At 43.8% G+C, this 13,466-nt stretch overlaps 1 protein-coding gene across 2 annotated transcripts; it reads left to right on the top strand.

The window, feature by feature from the left end:
- The first annotated feature begins 685 nt into the window (after positions 1-685).
- On the top strand, positions 686-12,390 carry LOC134183353 (uncharacterized). 2 transcript variants are annotated; one of them, XM_062650857.1, is made up of 7 exons: positions 686-1,121; positions 1,184-1,684; positions 6,884-6,941; positions 9,882-9,989; positions 10,781-10,885; positions 10,955-11,127; positions 11,406-12,390. In XM_062650857.1, the coding sequence occupies exons 1-7, from the start codon at positions 993-995 to the stop codon at positions 12,225-12,227; spliced, it is 1,896 nt and encodes a 631-aa protein (XP_062506841.1). In that variant the 5' UTR covers positions 686-992; the 3' UTR covers positions 12,228-12,390. The 2 variants fall into 2 exon arrangements, with proteins under 2 accessions (XP_062506841.1, XP_062506840.1); XM_062650856.1 differs by having other exon boundaries at positions 10,781-11,127.
- The last annotated feature ends 1,076 nt before the right edge of the window (positions 12,391-13,466 follow it).

The following is a 13,466-nucleotide window of genomic DNA, read 5'->3' as shown; positions in this document are numbered from 1 at the left end:
GCCTGAATCGCGGCGATAGTGCAATAGGTACATTACCTTTTTTTCTAACGCAATAGCACGGACATCCAGTATTCCTGTGGACTCTGTACCCTTGCATTGAACAAGGTGGCGTCGTGGTGCACCCGCTGTCATGCAGACACATCATTATTTATATAGTGTTTCAGCGGTATTTTTTTGTTAGTGCATGAACAAACAACAGGCTATGCTCTCACTTGAAAACTATTAACTAAAACAACGCAGCGACTCCAAACTTGTTCTGGCGTCTTCTCTTATTTTTTAGAGTCTGCGAAAAATAGTTGCAAAGCGATCTGTGACATGTTTCGGTGCATTTGGCACAGTGAAAGGCATTATGCAAATGACGACCTCCGTCGCCGTAAAGAGCACGGCCGTACAACTGCTAGAGTAAGCGCAGAGATGTTGCATTGTTATCGATGAAGAGGTCGAAGCGGTCGGTATCAGCACGGGGCTCGGATCCCGTTTGCAAGAAATTTTTCGGATCCCGTTTGCACGAAGGATCCAGAATAAAAGATGCACAGGCCCTACCCAAAGAGCGTTCGAGTAGACTGTCGTGCATGTATATGTCAGCTTTCCTGGTTTGGCGACAGCTTCACTTATTTTCTAAGAGTTGCCTTACTTTCGTCCGCTGCACTTGACTGGCTGATACAATATTTCTCCTTTCTCATTTGACTGGCTAGCTTGTTGGTAAAGTCTTGCTGTTTGCGTAGGATGACTTGCTTGTTTATGCATGGAAGAGTTGAGGTTTCAATATCAATATTACGATCAGTTGCATGCAGTGCAAGAATGCTATAACTGGGAGAGAGGTCGCCAGCTACTCTATGGGGGTCCAATACACACGGTCTGCGTGCAAACCTAGACTATGCTAATATTATTGCACGGTCTACGAGAGCGCTCATTGGGTAGGAGCCATGCACGTCCCAGTAAGTAAGATTTACGTGTAGAGCTGCTGTAAATTTTCTAGTAAACCTCTAGAGATGAGCCGATGCAAGAACAACCAGAATTGGTTCACTGCTCTTGTCGTTGTCATTGTTGTTGTTGCTGTTGCTATCGCCACCGTGCCGTTCATCGTAAAGAGCCTACATTCGAGTGAGAAAGGACCAGACGTAAGACAGCTGCATGCATGGTGTTGCCATTATCTATCTAAGTAATTTGCTATGTTTTCTAGAGTGTTCACGTTGCCCTACAAGACAACAGCTCGCTGATATGCGACATGCAAGATCCAGAACTGCTGCAATCTAATGTTGGGTTCTACGCTGTAAAACACGACGGTCTATATTTGTCTGCCTGTCTAGCTTACCTTCCATGGATCAATGATTCTAGTCATTCTAGCCAGCAGAAAAGCAATAATTTCAGTGAAATCATAGCTGTGACAGTTGACAATGGGTGTGATTTTCACAAAACTGAGATTGACTTGAAACGTTTATCTACTCTAATTCGTTCGCTCAATGCAAGCTGTTCCTCTGTTGCTCTTCCGTTCATTTGCGGTTATTTCTACAGACCGTTCGGAAACGTTTCGTACTGCGAACTTTATTGGCCAACAAGAGATCAATGTTTAGCAGTCGAATTAGTGCACTGTCAGTCAGAATGGAAATTTGTGGAGAGTGTTCTCCAGTCACGTGACTACTGTATACAATTTCCTGACTGCAAACAACTTCTGACTCGACAGGTAAGTTGCACCAGTAGATAGAGTCTACGACACTCGTTAATATGAACAATAACATGTTGATTGTGTCTAACATCCTTGTATCCTTTATATTCTTCCACCAATATACATTCTTCCATTAGTCTACACATAGTTCTTGTAACTTGCAGAAGAATAGGACGGAATACTAATTTTGAACAATAGACAAGTGTGCTGTATTTGCTTTTATACGCGCGCACTGATTCTACACCACGGAAGACTGACGATCTATTGCTGTAGACACACAGAACTATCGCTGAACGCGGAACACAGACTCATTCTGACTCTAGCAATGCAATTGCCCTACGGCTATCTTACACATGTCATCGTAACTCCGCCTCTGACTAATTAGTACACACAATACACCACAGTCTTTCCTTCTTAGTCTTGTCGGTATCTTGCAGGAAGTTTTCTGTTAGATCTCGCCGGATATCTTCTTTCTGCTCCGGGAGATAACTCGGCTGTTGCTGTTGTTGGTGTCTCCTGGCTTGATTCGCATGGTTCAGCTGTCGTGTTGTCTTCAACTGCTGCTTTATTTCGCTGTGTATTTTGATCCAGGGCCACTGAAATTGGTGTTTCTTCTGTCTCTGCCACTTGTGGCATACTCCTCTCATCTCTGGATCTTAGTTGGTCCACATGTACATATCTAGTACTTCCTCCAACATTGACCAAGTAGTTCGTAGGACCCAGGTTCTGAACTATGGTACCACCTAACCACTTTCTCTACTGTCTTGTCTCGGGTTCCAGACACTTAAAGTTGATCTTGGTTCAGGGTCTCCTGCTCGAAAAGTAGCATCTTTATATTGATCAGTCTGCAGATCTCGGATGTTGTTCCCTATTGCAGGTCGTAAAGAGTTAGTCTAGTTCTCAATTCTCTCTTCAACATCAGCTCAGTCGGGACCTTCCCTGTTGTCGTGTTTGGTGTCGTTTGATACCTCAGTAAGAATGATACCTGATGACTGATGGATCTCCCGGTTGGCCGACTCTTTAAACTTTTCTTGATTTCTTGGATTAGTCTTTCAGCTTGTTTATTGGATTATGGATGATAGGGATATGTCAACTGGTCTCGAATGTCATTGGCCTTCATGAACATCTGAAATTCATGTGATCTAAATTGGGGCCCGTTATCCGTCACCAACCTTTTGGGTAAGCCGTGATAACTGAAGGTCCGTCTCATCGCATTCATGGTCTGCTCTGTGGTTGCATGAGTGCCCAACTCGTGTACTTCTGGCCACTCTAAGAAAGCGTCAATCATCAGCAAGTACTGTCTTCCGGATAGTTCCGCGAAGTCAGCATGTACCATCTCCCAAGGCATCGCTGGGTAGATTCGTGGGTGAGATGGTAAGACTTCTGCTGGTCTTCCTTTTTGACTCTGACATCTCTCACAGCTCCTAGCCAAGTCTTCCAAATCTCTGTCAAAATTGGGTCACCAGATGAAGCTCCTCGCTAAAGCCTTCATCTTGACTACTCCAAGATGTTCATCATGAATTTCTTCTGCCACCACCCTACGTAATGCCTTTGGTATAAGTACTCTACTCTCCCAGAGTAAGCATCCATTATCGATTGACAACTCTGTGATTGTCTGGCGTAAGACTCTAAACACGGATCGCCTGAAGTTCTCCATCCACATCGGGTATATTCATAAACCTTTCTCAGTATCGAATCTCTCTGGGTTTTTCTGGCTATTTCGGTTGCCGTCACTCGCAACTGATCGTAGTAGTCCACGTGGTAAATCTCCTCATTTAGGTCAATCACTTGCATAGGTATTGGCAATCTAGACAACAAATCTGCTGCCTTGTCGTCTACTCTTGATTTGAACATTAGCTTGTACTTGTATGCACTGAGAAGCAGTGCCCGTCGTTGTAACCGGGCTGCTGCCAAAGTTGGGACGCCTTCATATGGTCCCAAGATCTTCAGAAGGGGTCGATGGTCTGTAACCAACGTAAATTCTCCGCTCACTAAGTACTTGTGAAATTGCTTCATTCCGTATACTAATGCTAATGCCACTTTTTCCAGTTGTGCGTACTTTTTCTCCGCTGTCGATAGTGTTCTGGATGCAAAGGCTATCGGTCTCTCCTCGCCATCTGGCATTATGTGTGTAAGACAGGCACCTACCTACTCCATAAGGTAAAGCATCACAACTCAGACTCACTGGCCTTTGCAGGTCGTAATGTGTCAGGAATTCTGATTCGAGAAGCTTTCGTTTCCCTTTTGGAATGCTCCTGTTTCTTAGATTCCCACTTGCACGGTCGATTTTTGCCTAATAGTGCATACAAGGGATGCAAGGTCTCTAACAAATTTGGCAAAAACCGCCCGTAGTAATTGAGTAAGCCCAGGAAAGCCTTAAGCTCTGTCACGTTCGTTGGTTCCGGCGCATCTCTGATCGCCTGGACCTTAGTCTCCGAGAGCGATATGCCTTGTTTACTGAAAATGTGACCCAAATATTCCATTCGAGGCTGATTGAATTTGCATTTTTCCTGTTTCAGTCTCATACCAGCCCCATCCAATCGTCTCAGCACTGTACAACCTCTGCTCATGTTGTTATTTTTACCAACTACTAATATGTCGTCCAAATAGCAGACGACACCAGAAATTCCTGACAAAGATTGTCCATGGTTCGATGCCAAATTCCAGGCGCTGAACATATTCCGAAAGGCATCCGATTAAACGAGAATAAACTCTTGTTGGTATATTAATCGTCAAGAAATGTTGGCTATCAGGGGCAACACACGTCTGCTGGTACACCAGTTTCAGAACCATGCGCGAGAATCGTCTTCCTCCAGCCGAGGTTGTCAACAGATCCTGGTGGTTCGGCATACGATAACCTCTCATATCTAAATAGAGGTTTGTCGTGACTTTGTAGTCACCACACAGTCTCACTGTACCGTCCCCTTTTCGAATTACAACTACTGGAGTTGCCCAGTCATCCTTCTCTATTGGTCGTATCACTCCCTCGCGTTGCATGCGATCTAGTTCCTGATTGACGTTTTCTTGTAGAGCATACAGCACCGGTCGAGACCTGTGGAATCTCGGTATAGCCTTCGCTGTCAGTGCAATTCTTGCCTCATGCCCTTGTACAGTACCCACACCCGGACCAAATGACCTTGGAAACTTCTCCTTGGGGTTAAAAATTTGGCTTGCCTCAACACTGAACAGAGATCTCTAATCGAGCCGAATTGCTTCATCGACCAGTTCCTCCCCAGAATGGCTGCTTTACCAAGTACATCTACTCCTATAATTTTAGCAGTAGCATGCTGCTCACCGTATCTCACTGGTACTGTTGCCTTTCCTTTCACCTTGAGGCTTCCCCCGCTGTACGTCTTCAATGTCACCGTACTTGCATGTACCTGGACATGGGAGAGATACTGCTCATATACACTGATGGGTATTACCGTCACTGTGGCTCCTGTGTCCACCTCCATTGGTATCTGCCTGTCAGCTACTTCCAGTGTGATCTTGACTCCGACCTTTCCAGATTGAGCAGACACCACACTGACCGTATCTTCATCAATTTGATAAGTGGGTTGTGGCTTGCCTTTTGCTGTGGCACATATGGCTGCGGTGCCCTTCTGAAGCTCATCTTGTTGAGATCGTTTGCTCCATACTCTACTAATGTACCCTTGTCCCTTGCAGAAATACACTTCTGAGACTTGAATTTGCATGTACAGGGGTGATGTCCACGCCCACCACATCTATAGCGTTCTCTGCTGTCTAATTGCCTTGCTTTGTAAGTGCCACCTGCAATGTCAAGTTGTACGCTAGATGTCGTCTCGCTTTGCTTTGCAGGTGGTCGCCTTGTGGTATTCCCAAGTAACGCATGCGTTCGTGTCTCGCAGTTTCGGCGGCCTGTGCAATGTGAACTGCCTTCGTCAAGGTGAGCTCTGATTCGGCAAGGATCTTTCTCTGCACCGCCTCGTGATGTAATCCACACACCTGTTGATCCCTGAGCGCTGTATCCAGGTAGTCTCCGAAATCGACAGCCTGCGTAGTTCAGCCATATAATTCGCGATAGTGTCACCTTCTCTCTAAAGACGCTGCTAAGAACGGAATCTCTCCGCGATCACAACGATGCGTGGCTCAAAATAGCTCTTCGAAAGCGCAAACAACTCATCCAGTGACTTGTCTTGTGGCTTCTTTGGTCTCACCAGATTCTTCAACAGAGTGTATGTCGCAGTACCGACTCAAGTCAAGAAGACTGCTTTCTGCTTGTCTGCGTCCTCCAACCCATTTGCAGCGCAGTACAAGAGAAAATACGTTTTGTGATCTTCTACGTTATCAATTGCTGCTTTAAATTCTCTCAGCTTACCATGTCTTCCCGTGGCCATCCTCGTCGCCAATTGTGCTGTATTTGTATTTTTACGCATACAGATAAATATATATATTTGTATTTATACGCACGCACTGATTCTACACCACGGAAGACTGACGATTATTGCTATAGCAACACAGAACTATCGCTGAACGCGGAGTACAGACTCTAGCAATGCAATTGTCCTACGTCTATCTTATACATGTCATCGTAACTCTGCCTCTGACTAATTTGTACACACAATACACCACACAATACACCACAGCAAGATAAAACATTTAGGTCGCGTGCTGCTTGGCAATGGAGAGGTGCTCTCAAATAGTAGTACTGAAGCAATACGTACCGTCTAAACAACTGGTTTTGGTAGCAGGATTTTCAAAAATGCGAGCATTAGTCACGCAAGACTTATACCGGTAATTATTACAATAAAATTAATAAGGCATCACGATGTGTATAACGGTCAGTGGCTGATTGGGCAATTTATTCTTTGCTATGTATGTTTCTAATATTGCCATTCTAATTTCAATTTTTGTATATTTTGCCCAGTATACCAAGGCATCCGCACTCCCGGTGCTTGCACAGTTTATATTAATATTACAAGTAGCCATTAATTTAACTCAATTTACATAAACAGCTGACATTAGATCAGCTAGTCTAAAGATGTTTTGCAAATATGTAGCATTGACATCGAGCTTTGTTTGTTGCATGGCATCTACAGAACTTAATAATAGAAGTATGGCTTTTAAAATTGAAGTATGGCTGTTTAATTATGCCGTTTTATCAAAAAATGTAAATTTTATTGGTTTACTTTTAAATTAAATAAATTCGAATATTAATTTGATTTTGTAATTTGAATACATTGCGTTTTCCTGCAGAAGCTAAGTAACAGAATTGCTACCTTGTCGTCAGCTACAAATGAATCACAATACAAAAGTAAGCTCGCACGGTATACTTTAATATACAAATTCTAAATTCTCGTGAACGAAAGCTAAAAATTTTCTAGACAGTGGCATGGTAACCAGAGACTCTCAGCATCGGCGTCCCCGGCCTCTGGCAGTCTGGTCAGGGAGCAGACTGCCAGTTGGCATCAAACTCAATTAATTTATTTAGCCCGACTATAGTATATGTAGAGATCAGCATATCTGTGGATAATTTGGACTGCTTGCCCATTGCATTATGCTAAATTTCACCTATTCAGTCTTCTTTATCGTTCCAGTGTTCTTCTCTACTACCGTCCTGACATGACTAGGTTCTTTCTCTTTCGAAACAGCTTTAAATATCAGTGACTTTGTCTTCTCTATCTCTTTTTCATCAAAACCCTTCACGACATTCCCAAGTGTGTCGAGAGGGACGATTGAAACGTATCGGGTCCTGTTGGAAAACACTAGAAATAACCACGTCGCCAGAATCGTTCGTACGCGCCATCGCACATCTGGGAACTCTAATATCGACAGCATCTCTGACTAAACCGTTACGACTGACAGCATTTTACATGGCTCAGAAGAGAAGCGCTAACAGAGCGACTCCCGTATGTGGATGACCTTCTGATCGCGAGAGAAGCTGGATGTCCACATAAACAATGACAACACTTTCTTTCTAACGTAATTCCGTTGTATTGACAGCACACATCCTTCAGCTTACCGGACGGCGGGACGACGAAGAAAAGAATCAGCTTCATGCGTATTTATGCCCTCATTAGCTGACGTATAGGCTCAGGTCGATTGTGCATGGCTGTCATTTCGTTTCCAACAGCCGTCGAATTTGAAAGACAGTAATCAAGTACGTGACTTTCCTAGCCTTATTTGCGAACAAGTAGTTGTCTTGAGAAATATTTTGGCAAGTTTTTTGGAGCTAGGATTTTGTTTGAAACTCACCATGGGTAAGGCGCCAATAGCAATACAAAAATGTGAGTTCTATATGCGTGTGTAAAATAATAGTGTGTGACAGATCAAAGATTCGCAACGTTGGCAGTCTCTAGACAAGTACGTAGATTGCCTCCAAGGCAAGAGAGATATTACCTGCAAATCCATTACAACTGCGTGACATTACTCTCGTGCCGAATTAATTGAAATTAAAACAGAAAATGCCGCATCCTGCTATTTTTAGCTAACCGCACTCACAGTTCATACAGATTATAAGTCCTAGAGAAACCGTCAACAGGTTTTCTACAAACAGAGTGGCTATGTCAATTTTATATACGTAACAGTTGACGCAAACAGAAAGTAGCTTCTATTTTTTAAAATATTCTATTTAATCAAAATTCTTTTATATTTGAGAGCCAGACCATGTGTGTGTCCACATGTGTGTGTGTGTGTGTGTGTGTGTGTGTGTGTGTGTGTGTGTGTGTGTGTGTGTGTCTGCGTGCGTGTGTGCGTGCGCGTGTGCGTGCGTATGTGCATGCGTGTGCGTGTGTTGCAGGTGTGTGCGTGTGTTGCAGGTGTGTGTGTGTATGTGTGTGTGTGTGTGTGTATGTGTGTGTGTGTGTGTGTATGTGTGTGTGTATGTGTGTGTGTGTGCTTGTGTGTGTGTGTGTGTGTGCTTGTGTGTGTGTGTGTGTGTGTGTGTGTGTGTGTGCTTGTGTGTGTGTGTGTGTGTGTGTGTGTGTGTGTGTGTGTGTGTGTGTGTGCTTGTGTGTGTGTGTGTGTGTGTGTGTGTGTGTGTGTGTGTGTGTGTTGTGCGATAGCTCGGTTGGTTAGAGAGTCATCTTATGGAGGGATTACTTCCGGGACCTTGCAGGGTTGCAGGTTCAAGTCACAGTGATGGCGAGCTATGGCATAATTTTCTTGGGCAAGAAACTCACTTACAATTGCCTCTCTCTACGCAGGAGTTGAAATGAGTACCTTGTCATTGACCGGGGTGGCAAAGGCTCCCAACTGCGACAAAGTCCACTAGCCACTGGGGTCCAGATGTGACTTCGCGTGCCCACACCACAGTTGGCGTCGCACTCCTGGCCAGGCTCCAGGAGATTGCTTAGCACGGCCCATAGCTCCTGCGTAGCGCACAGGAACCCAGCCATCTGGCTGGGGGCGTAACCGTAACGAACGGCTCCTTATCCATTTGCCATTTTGCCATTTTTGTGCAGGTGTGTGTGTGCGTGCGTGTGCGTGCGTGTGCGCGTATGTGCAGGTGTGTGCAGGCGCGTGTGTGTGTGTGTGTGTGTGTGTGTGTGTGTGTGTGAGAGAGAGAGAGAGAGAGACAGACAGACAGACAGACAGACAGACAGACAGACAGAGAGGAAGGGCGCGTAGGCGTGTATGTGCGTGCTCGCATGTTCAATCGGGAATACGTGTTCGTACATGTAGGTGTGGCGTCGTACCAGACCCAGTCATGCTAGTCGGTCATGGTTCCCGGATGACATGTCAAGCAGGGGAGAAACCGGGCCCGACTAGCGCGAGAAGGTCCGATATAAGTGTCTAACTAAGTGTGTTGTTTTGTGCATTCGCTATATCTATAACGTTTCTGCTCTTACTAATTTTAAGGTAACGGATCAGCGTCATGCAAACCACCATTACTGTCTTCCTCAAAATATTTTGGGTGCTCTCCTCCTTGTCCTGCAGATGACTGGCTGGTGACCAAAGGAACACGTTTGGTGTTGACTGTCTTAGGTTTCGTCGGTGGTATTGTGATGTTTATCGCCGTTTCCATTGTTCTTTACACGTTGATAAGAGTGAAAAAATTGTAGGACGCGTTCGAGAGGCACATGCAGACAGCTTTACTTAAAATAATTTGTTTTCTAGACGTGAGTTTCCGCATACAGTTATTCTTTTCGCGTCCTTTATGTTGTCGTTAGCAGGTACAAGTGTTAATATCACGTGTCTGCAAGATATGGCAAGTTACATTGGTAAAAGTGAATCATATCGTTTTGCTTTTTAGCATTGTTTGTCTTAATCGTTCATTTTGTGGGCCGTCGTGCTGCTTATTGTTCGAGCAACGATTTGTTCAGTTCTTGGCTCCATCCAACACAATTCTGTGTTGTACAAGGTATGTAATGTATGTTTGTATGTATTTATGTAGGTAGGTAGGTAGGTAGGTAGGTAAGCGGCCATTGGCTGTGACATGACATCAGCTACTGTGAGACTTCGGGTGCTCACACCACAGTTGGCTTCACAAGCTGGTGCTCCTGTGAGTGTAACTGGCCCGGCTCCAGGAGATTGCTATAGCGCAGACCCAGAGTTCTCTGAGTAGCCCACAGGAGCCCAGCTATTAGCTGGGGGCGTGACCAGTATCTGGCAGTTCCTAACGTTTAGTTTAGTTTAGTCTACGTACGTAGGTAGGTAGGTAGGTAGGTAGGTATTGTCCCGGCTGTTGGTACGGATGCGGCCGTGATGTATACGGTGGAACCTGTGAATTACGCTGCCACCCAAGGGACAGTCTTCAACTGCCCTGGTTCTCAGGTGCATGGTCCCAATTGTCAGACTGGCATTTGTACATGTAGACCAATCCATGTACATTTGCACCATGTTCCTAGACGTATGCAACGTAATGCCAATCCGAATATGAATTGTACTAATCAAGTAGATCAAAGTGCTGCCAACTTGGTTTTTTCAATGCCAAAATCTTTATCCATATCCCGTTGAGACTGTAGCTAATAACTTCCAATTAAATATGCGACCATCAAACCAACAAAAAGTACTCGACTCCAAATTTCTTGTTTCTCAGTAGATTTCAAAAGTGCCTATTTCCTTGCTATGATATGATGTACTTTCATAAATACGGATAATTATGTGTGCTTTGCGTCTTTGCCTAATATATTTTGTATTCTTGTGTTACAGGTGCTGTGTTCCACTTCAGTTATCTAGTGTGTATAATGTTACTTTCTATGTCCATCTTTAACTTCACGATAGCTATTTATGAAGTGAGGAGACCAGAAGTAGAAGGTATTCTCAAACGTCTCTCCAAACAGCTTTTGGCTGTTGAGATTACTTTGGCTATTGGCATTGCTGCAGCAATTGTGTCTGCTGTTCTTCTCACTGCGTCTTATCAAACTGATCCTCTTGTTTCACTTATGTGCTTACCAAAAACTACAACAGCGTTTACTTGCTCCTTCACTGTGCCAACTTTGATTGCAGGAGTCATTGCATTTACTATGATATTACTGATCATAAAACGCATGAGAAAGGTATACTGACTGGTCAAACTCATAGCGTGTGTGCGTGTGTGCGTGTGCGTGTGTGTGTGTGTGCGTGTGCGTGTGCGTGTGCGTGTGCGTGTGCGTGTGTGTGTGTGTGTGTGTGTGTGTGTGTGTGTGTGTGTGTGTGTGTGTGTGCTCGCGAGTGTTCATCTCTATGAGGGGGTGATAATGACTTGGGTGGTCACTATCTTGCATACCGAACAGACCGTCTGTCTTTTGTATATCCATTTCTTCTTATCTAGTAATAGCTTGTAATCTGCTTCTAGTCTTCTCAATTTCAAGCAAAGCAAGGCGCAATAAATAAAAATACCAAGATTGCAGGAGTCATCATAACCCGTCAATTTTTGGTTCTCATCGCCGTTGGTCCACTCGTATTTACAACAATATTTACAACGTTTGAGGTTTACCCCCAATTCTGGTCAGATGAATTTACTAAAAATACCACGAACTACATCATATGTCAACAGACTAATAGTAGCAGTGACTGCATTTCGTTTGTTGATGAGACTGGCTTCATTGTATTTCATTTCATCATTACAGTTTGTCTTGCAGTCTTCACTGTTTTACTGATGATCTATAGCCTAGTACCAGCACCAGCTAGAAAATTGTGGTCTAATCACTTTAAATCGTTAAAGAAATGTGGTAGTTGGAAAGTGATGCGTAAAAAGAACGACGAAAATGGGGAAAGACTGATGGAGGAAGTGTGCAACATGGGCGTCTCTAGAAAAACTCAAACGAAACAAAAATGTGAAAGGAATGCGGTCAGTAAGAGCATCGATGATGGAAAAGAAATCAAAATTCTAGATTCTTGTCACGCTTACAATGAAGAGATTAGTGGACGTGCAACGGATATCAACCATACTCACTGTCTGTCACATCCTGCAGTCGTTTGCGATACCGCCGTCGATATCCACATTCAAACAAGAGTCGACAAGGGACCGTCACTAAAGAGAGCAGTGTCACTCATAGAATTACGGAGGAGGGTAGATCCTGTCGAAGGAAAAGTTGTGAAAGCTCTAACCGTATGTCAAGAACTACAGAGAACTTCTTCTCTTCAGGAACTGGTACGTTACTCACAATTAAATTGAAAGCTAAGACACCGATTATTTCAGGGCTGCATGCAGTAAATTGACAGTAGTCGAACGCCATGAGAATGCTTACTATAGACTTTGCTTGTTAGATAAGTAGCTTTATAGTTAGCAAAGTAGCTTTAGATGCTAACGAAAAGTAGAATTTTGTTATATTGTAGAACCACAGTATCTTTATCTGTCTCAGTACTGTTGTTACCATGGCAACAGATACAAACTTGCCTTCAGACGGCTGTCCTTTGGCTCCAGAAAGCTTCAAGACTTATAACCCGTGTACAGTACCATTTTTGCAAAGTGGGAGGAATGAAAATTGAAACAGCTTGTGGGAAGACGATGAAGCCTTAGCGATAACTTGATTTTTAGATGCATGCGTAGTAATAAAATTAGTGCTCTCTTTCTCCCTCTGTGGCTTGACCAGACGGTATCAAGGAATCTGTATGGAGTCTATACATTCACATTGACTCCAAATGCAAAACCCACATGACATTGTATAGCTCCACACTACCTGCAGTACTGTCTTGTGTTTTCTTTAGTATACATATAGTGTAGAACAGACCTTCTGCCTTCAAGTTATTGATTACGCGACTTGGTATTTAACTTCGGGTTTTTGTGACTGGCTGATTCCATGAAAGTCTAGAGTTACTATAGTCACATCTTCGCTTTTGTAGAACGACACGTTGCTACGCCTTCACGGTCGTTGGTTTATGTTGAGTACGCCAATCCGTCACGACACGAACTTCTTGTTGCATGGAATTTGACAATTGTATACATAATTAATTAATTGAAACTTAGGCCTGGTTCTCAACGCTATAAAATATGACACTGACGCAGATGTTGACGCTGACGTTGACGTTGAAATAGAAATAATTCCTATTGCAGTGTCAGCGTCAGCATCAACATAGTCGAGGCGGTCTCTTTGAAGTTTGACTCTCAGCTGTCCTATTGTGAACCAAGTTTTAATTTAATATGTGTAACATGATCTTCCAAATCATTAATTAATAAAGCGCATTTGCAGGCATTGCGTATTTAAAGTACACAAATTTTATGACCACGCCTACAAATGGTGGGCGGTCGAGCTCATGCCACGGTCATGACCGTCCGTTTAGAACAATCTTTGAAATGGGCAATCTGGCGCTGATTCTGTATTACTGACTATCTCCATATTTCGTGCAGACACAGCAATTAAGGCATCGTCTGAATAAAAATAAAAGTGTAAATGCTGGGCCGATAGGTTGATAC

Source organism: Corticium candelabrum, chromosome 8 (assembly GCF_963422355.1).
Source record: "Corticium candelabrum chromosome 8, ooCorCand1.1, whole genome shotgun sequence".
Classification (NCBI taxonomy): Eukaryota; Metazoa; Porifera; class Homoscleromorpha; order Homosclerophorida; family Plakinidae; genus Corticium; species Corticium candelabrum.
The sequence above is the reverse complement of the archived record's forward strand: the minus strand, read 5'-3'. Positions and strand labels throughout refer to the sequence as shown.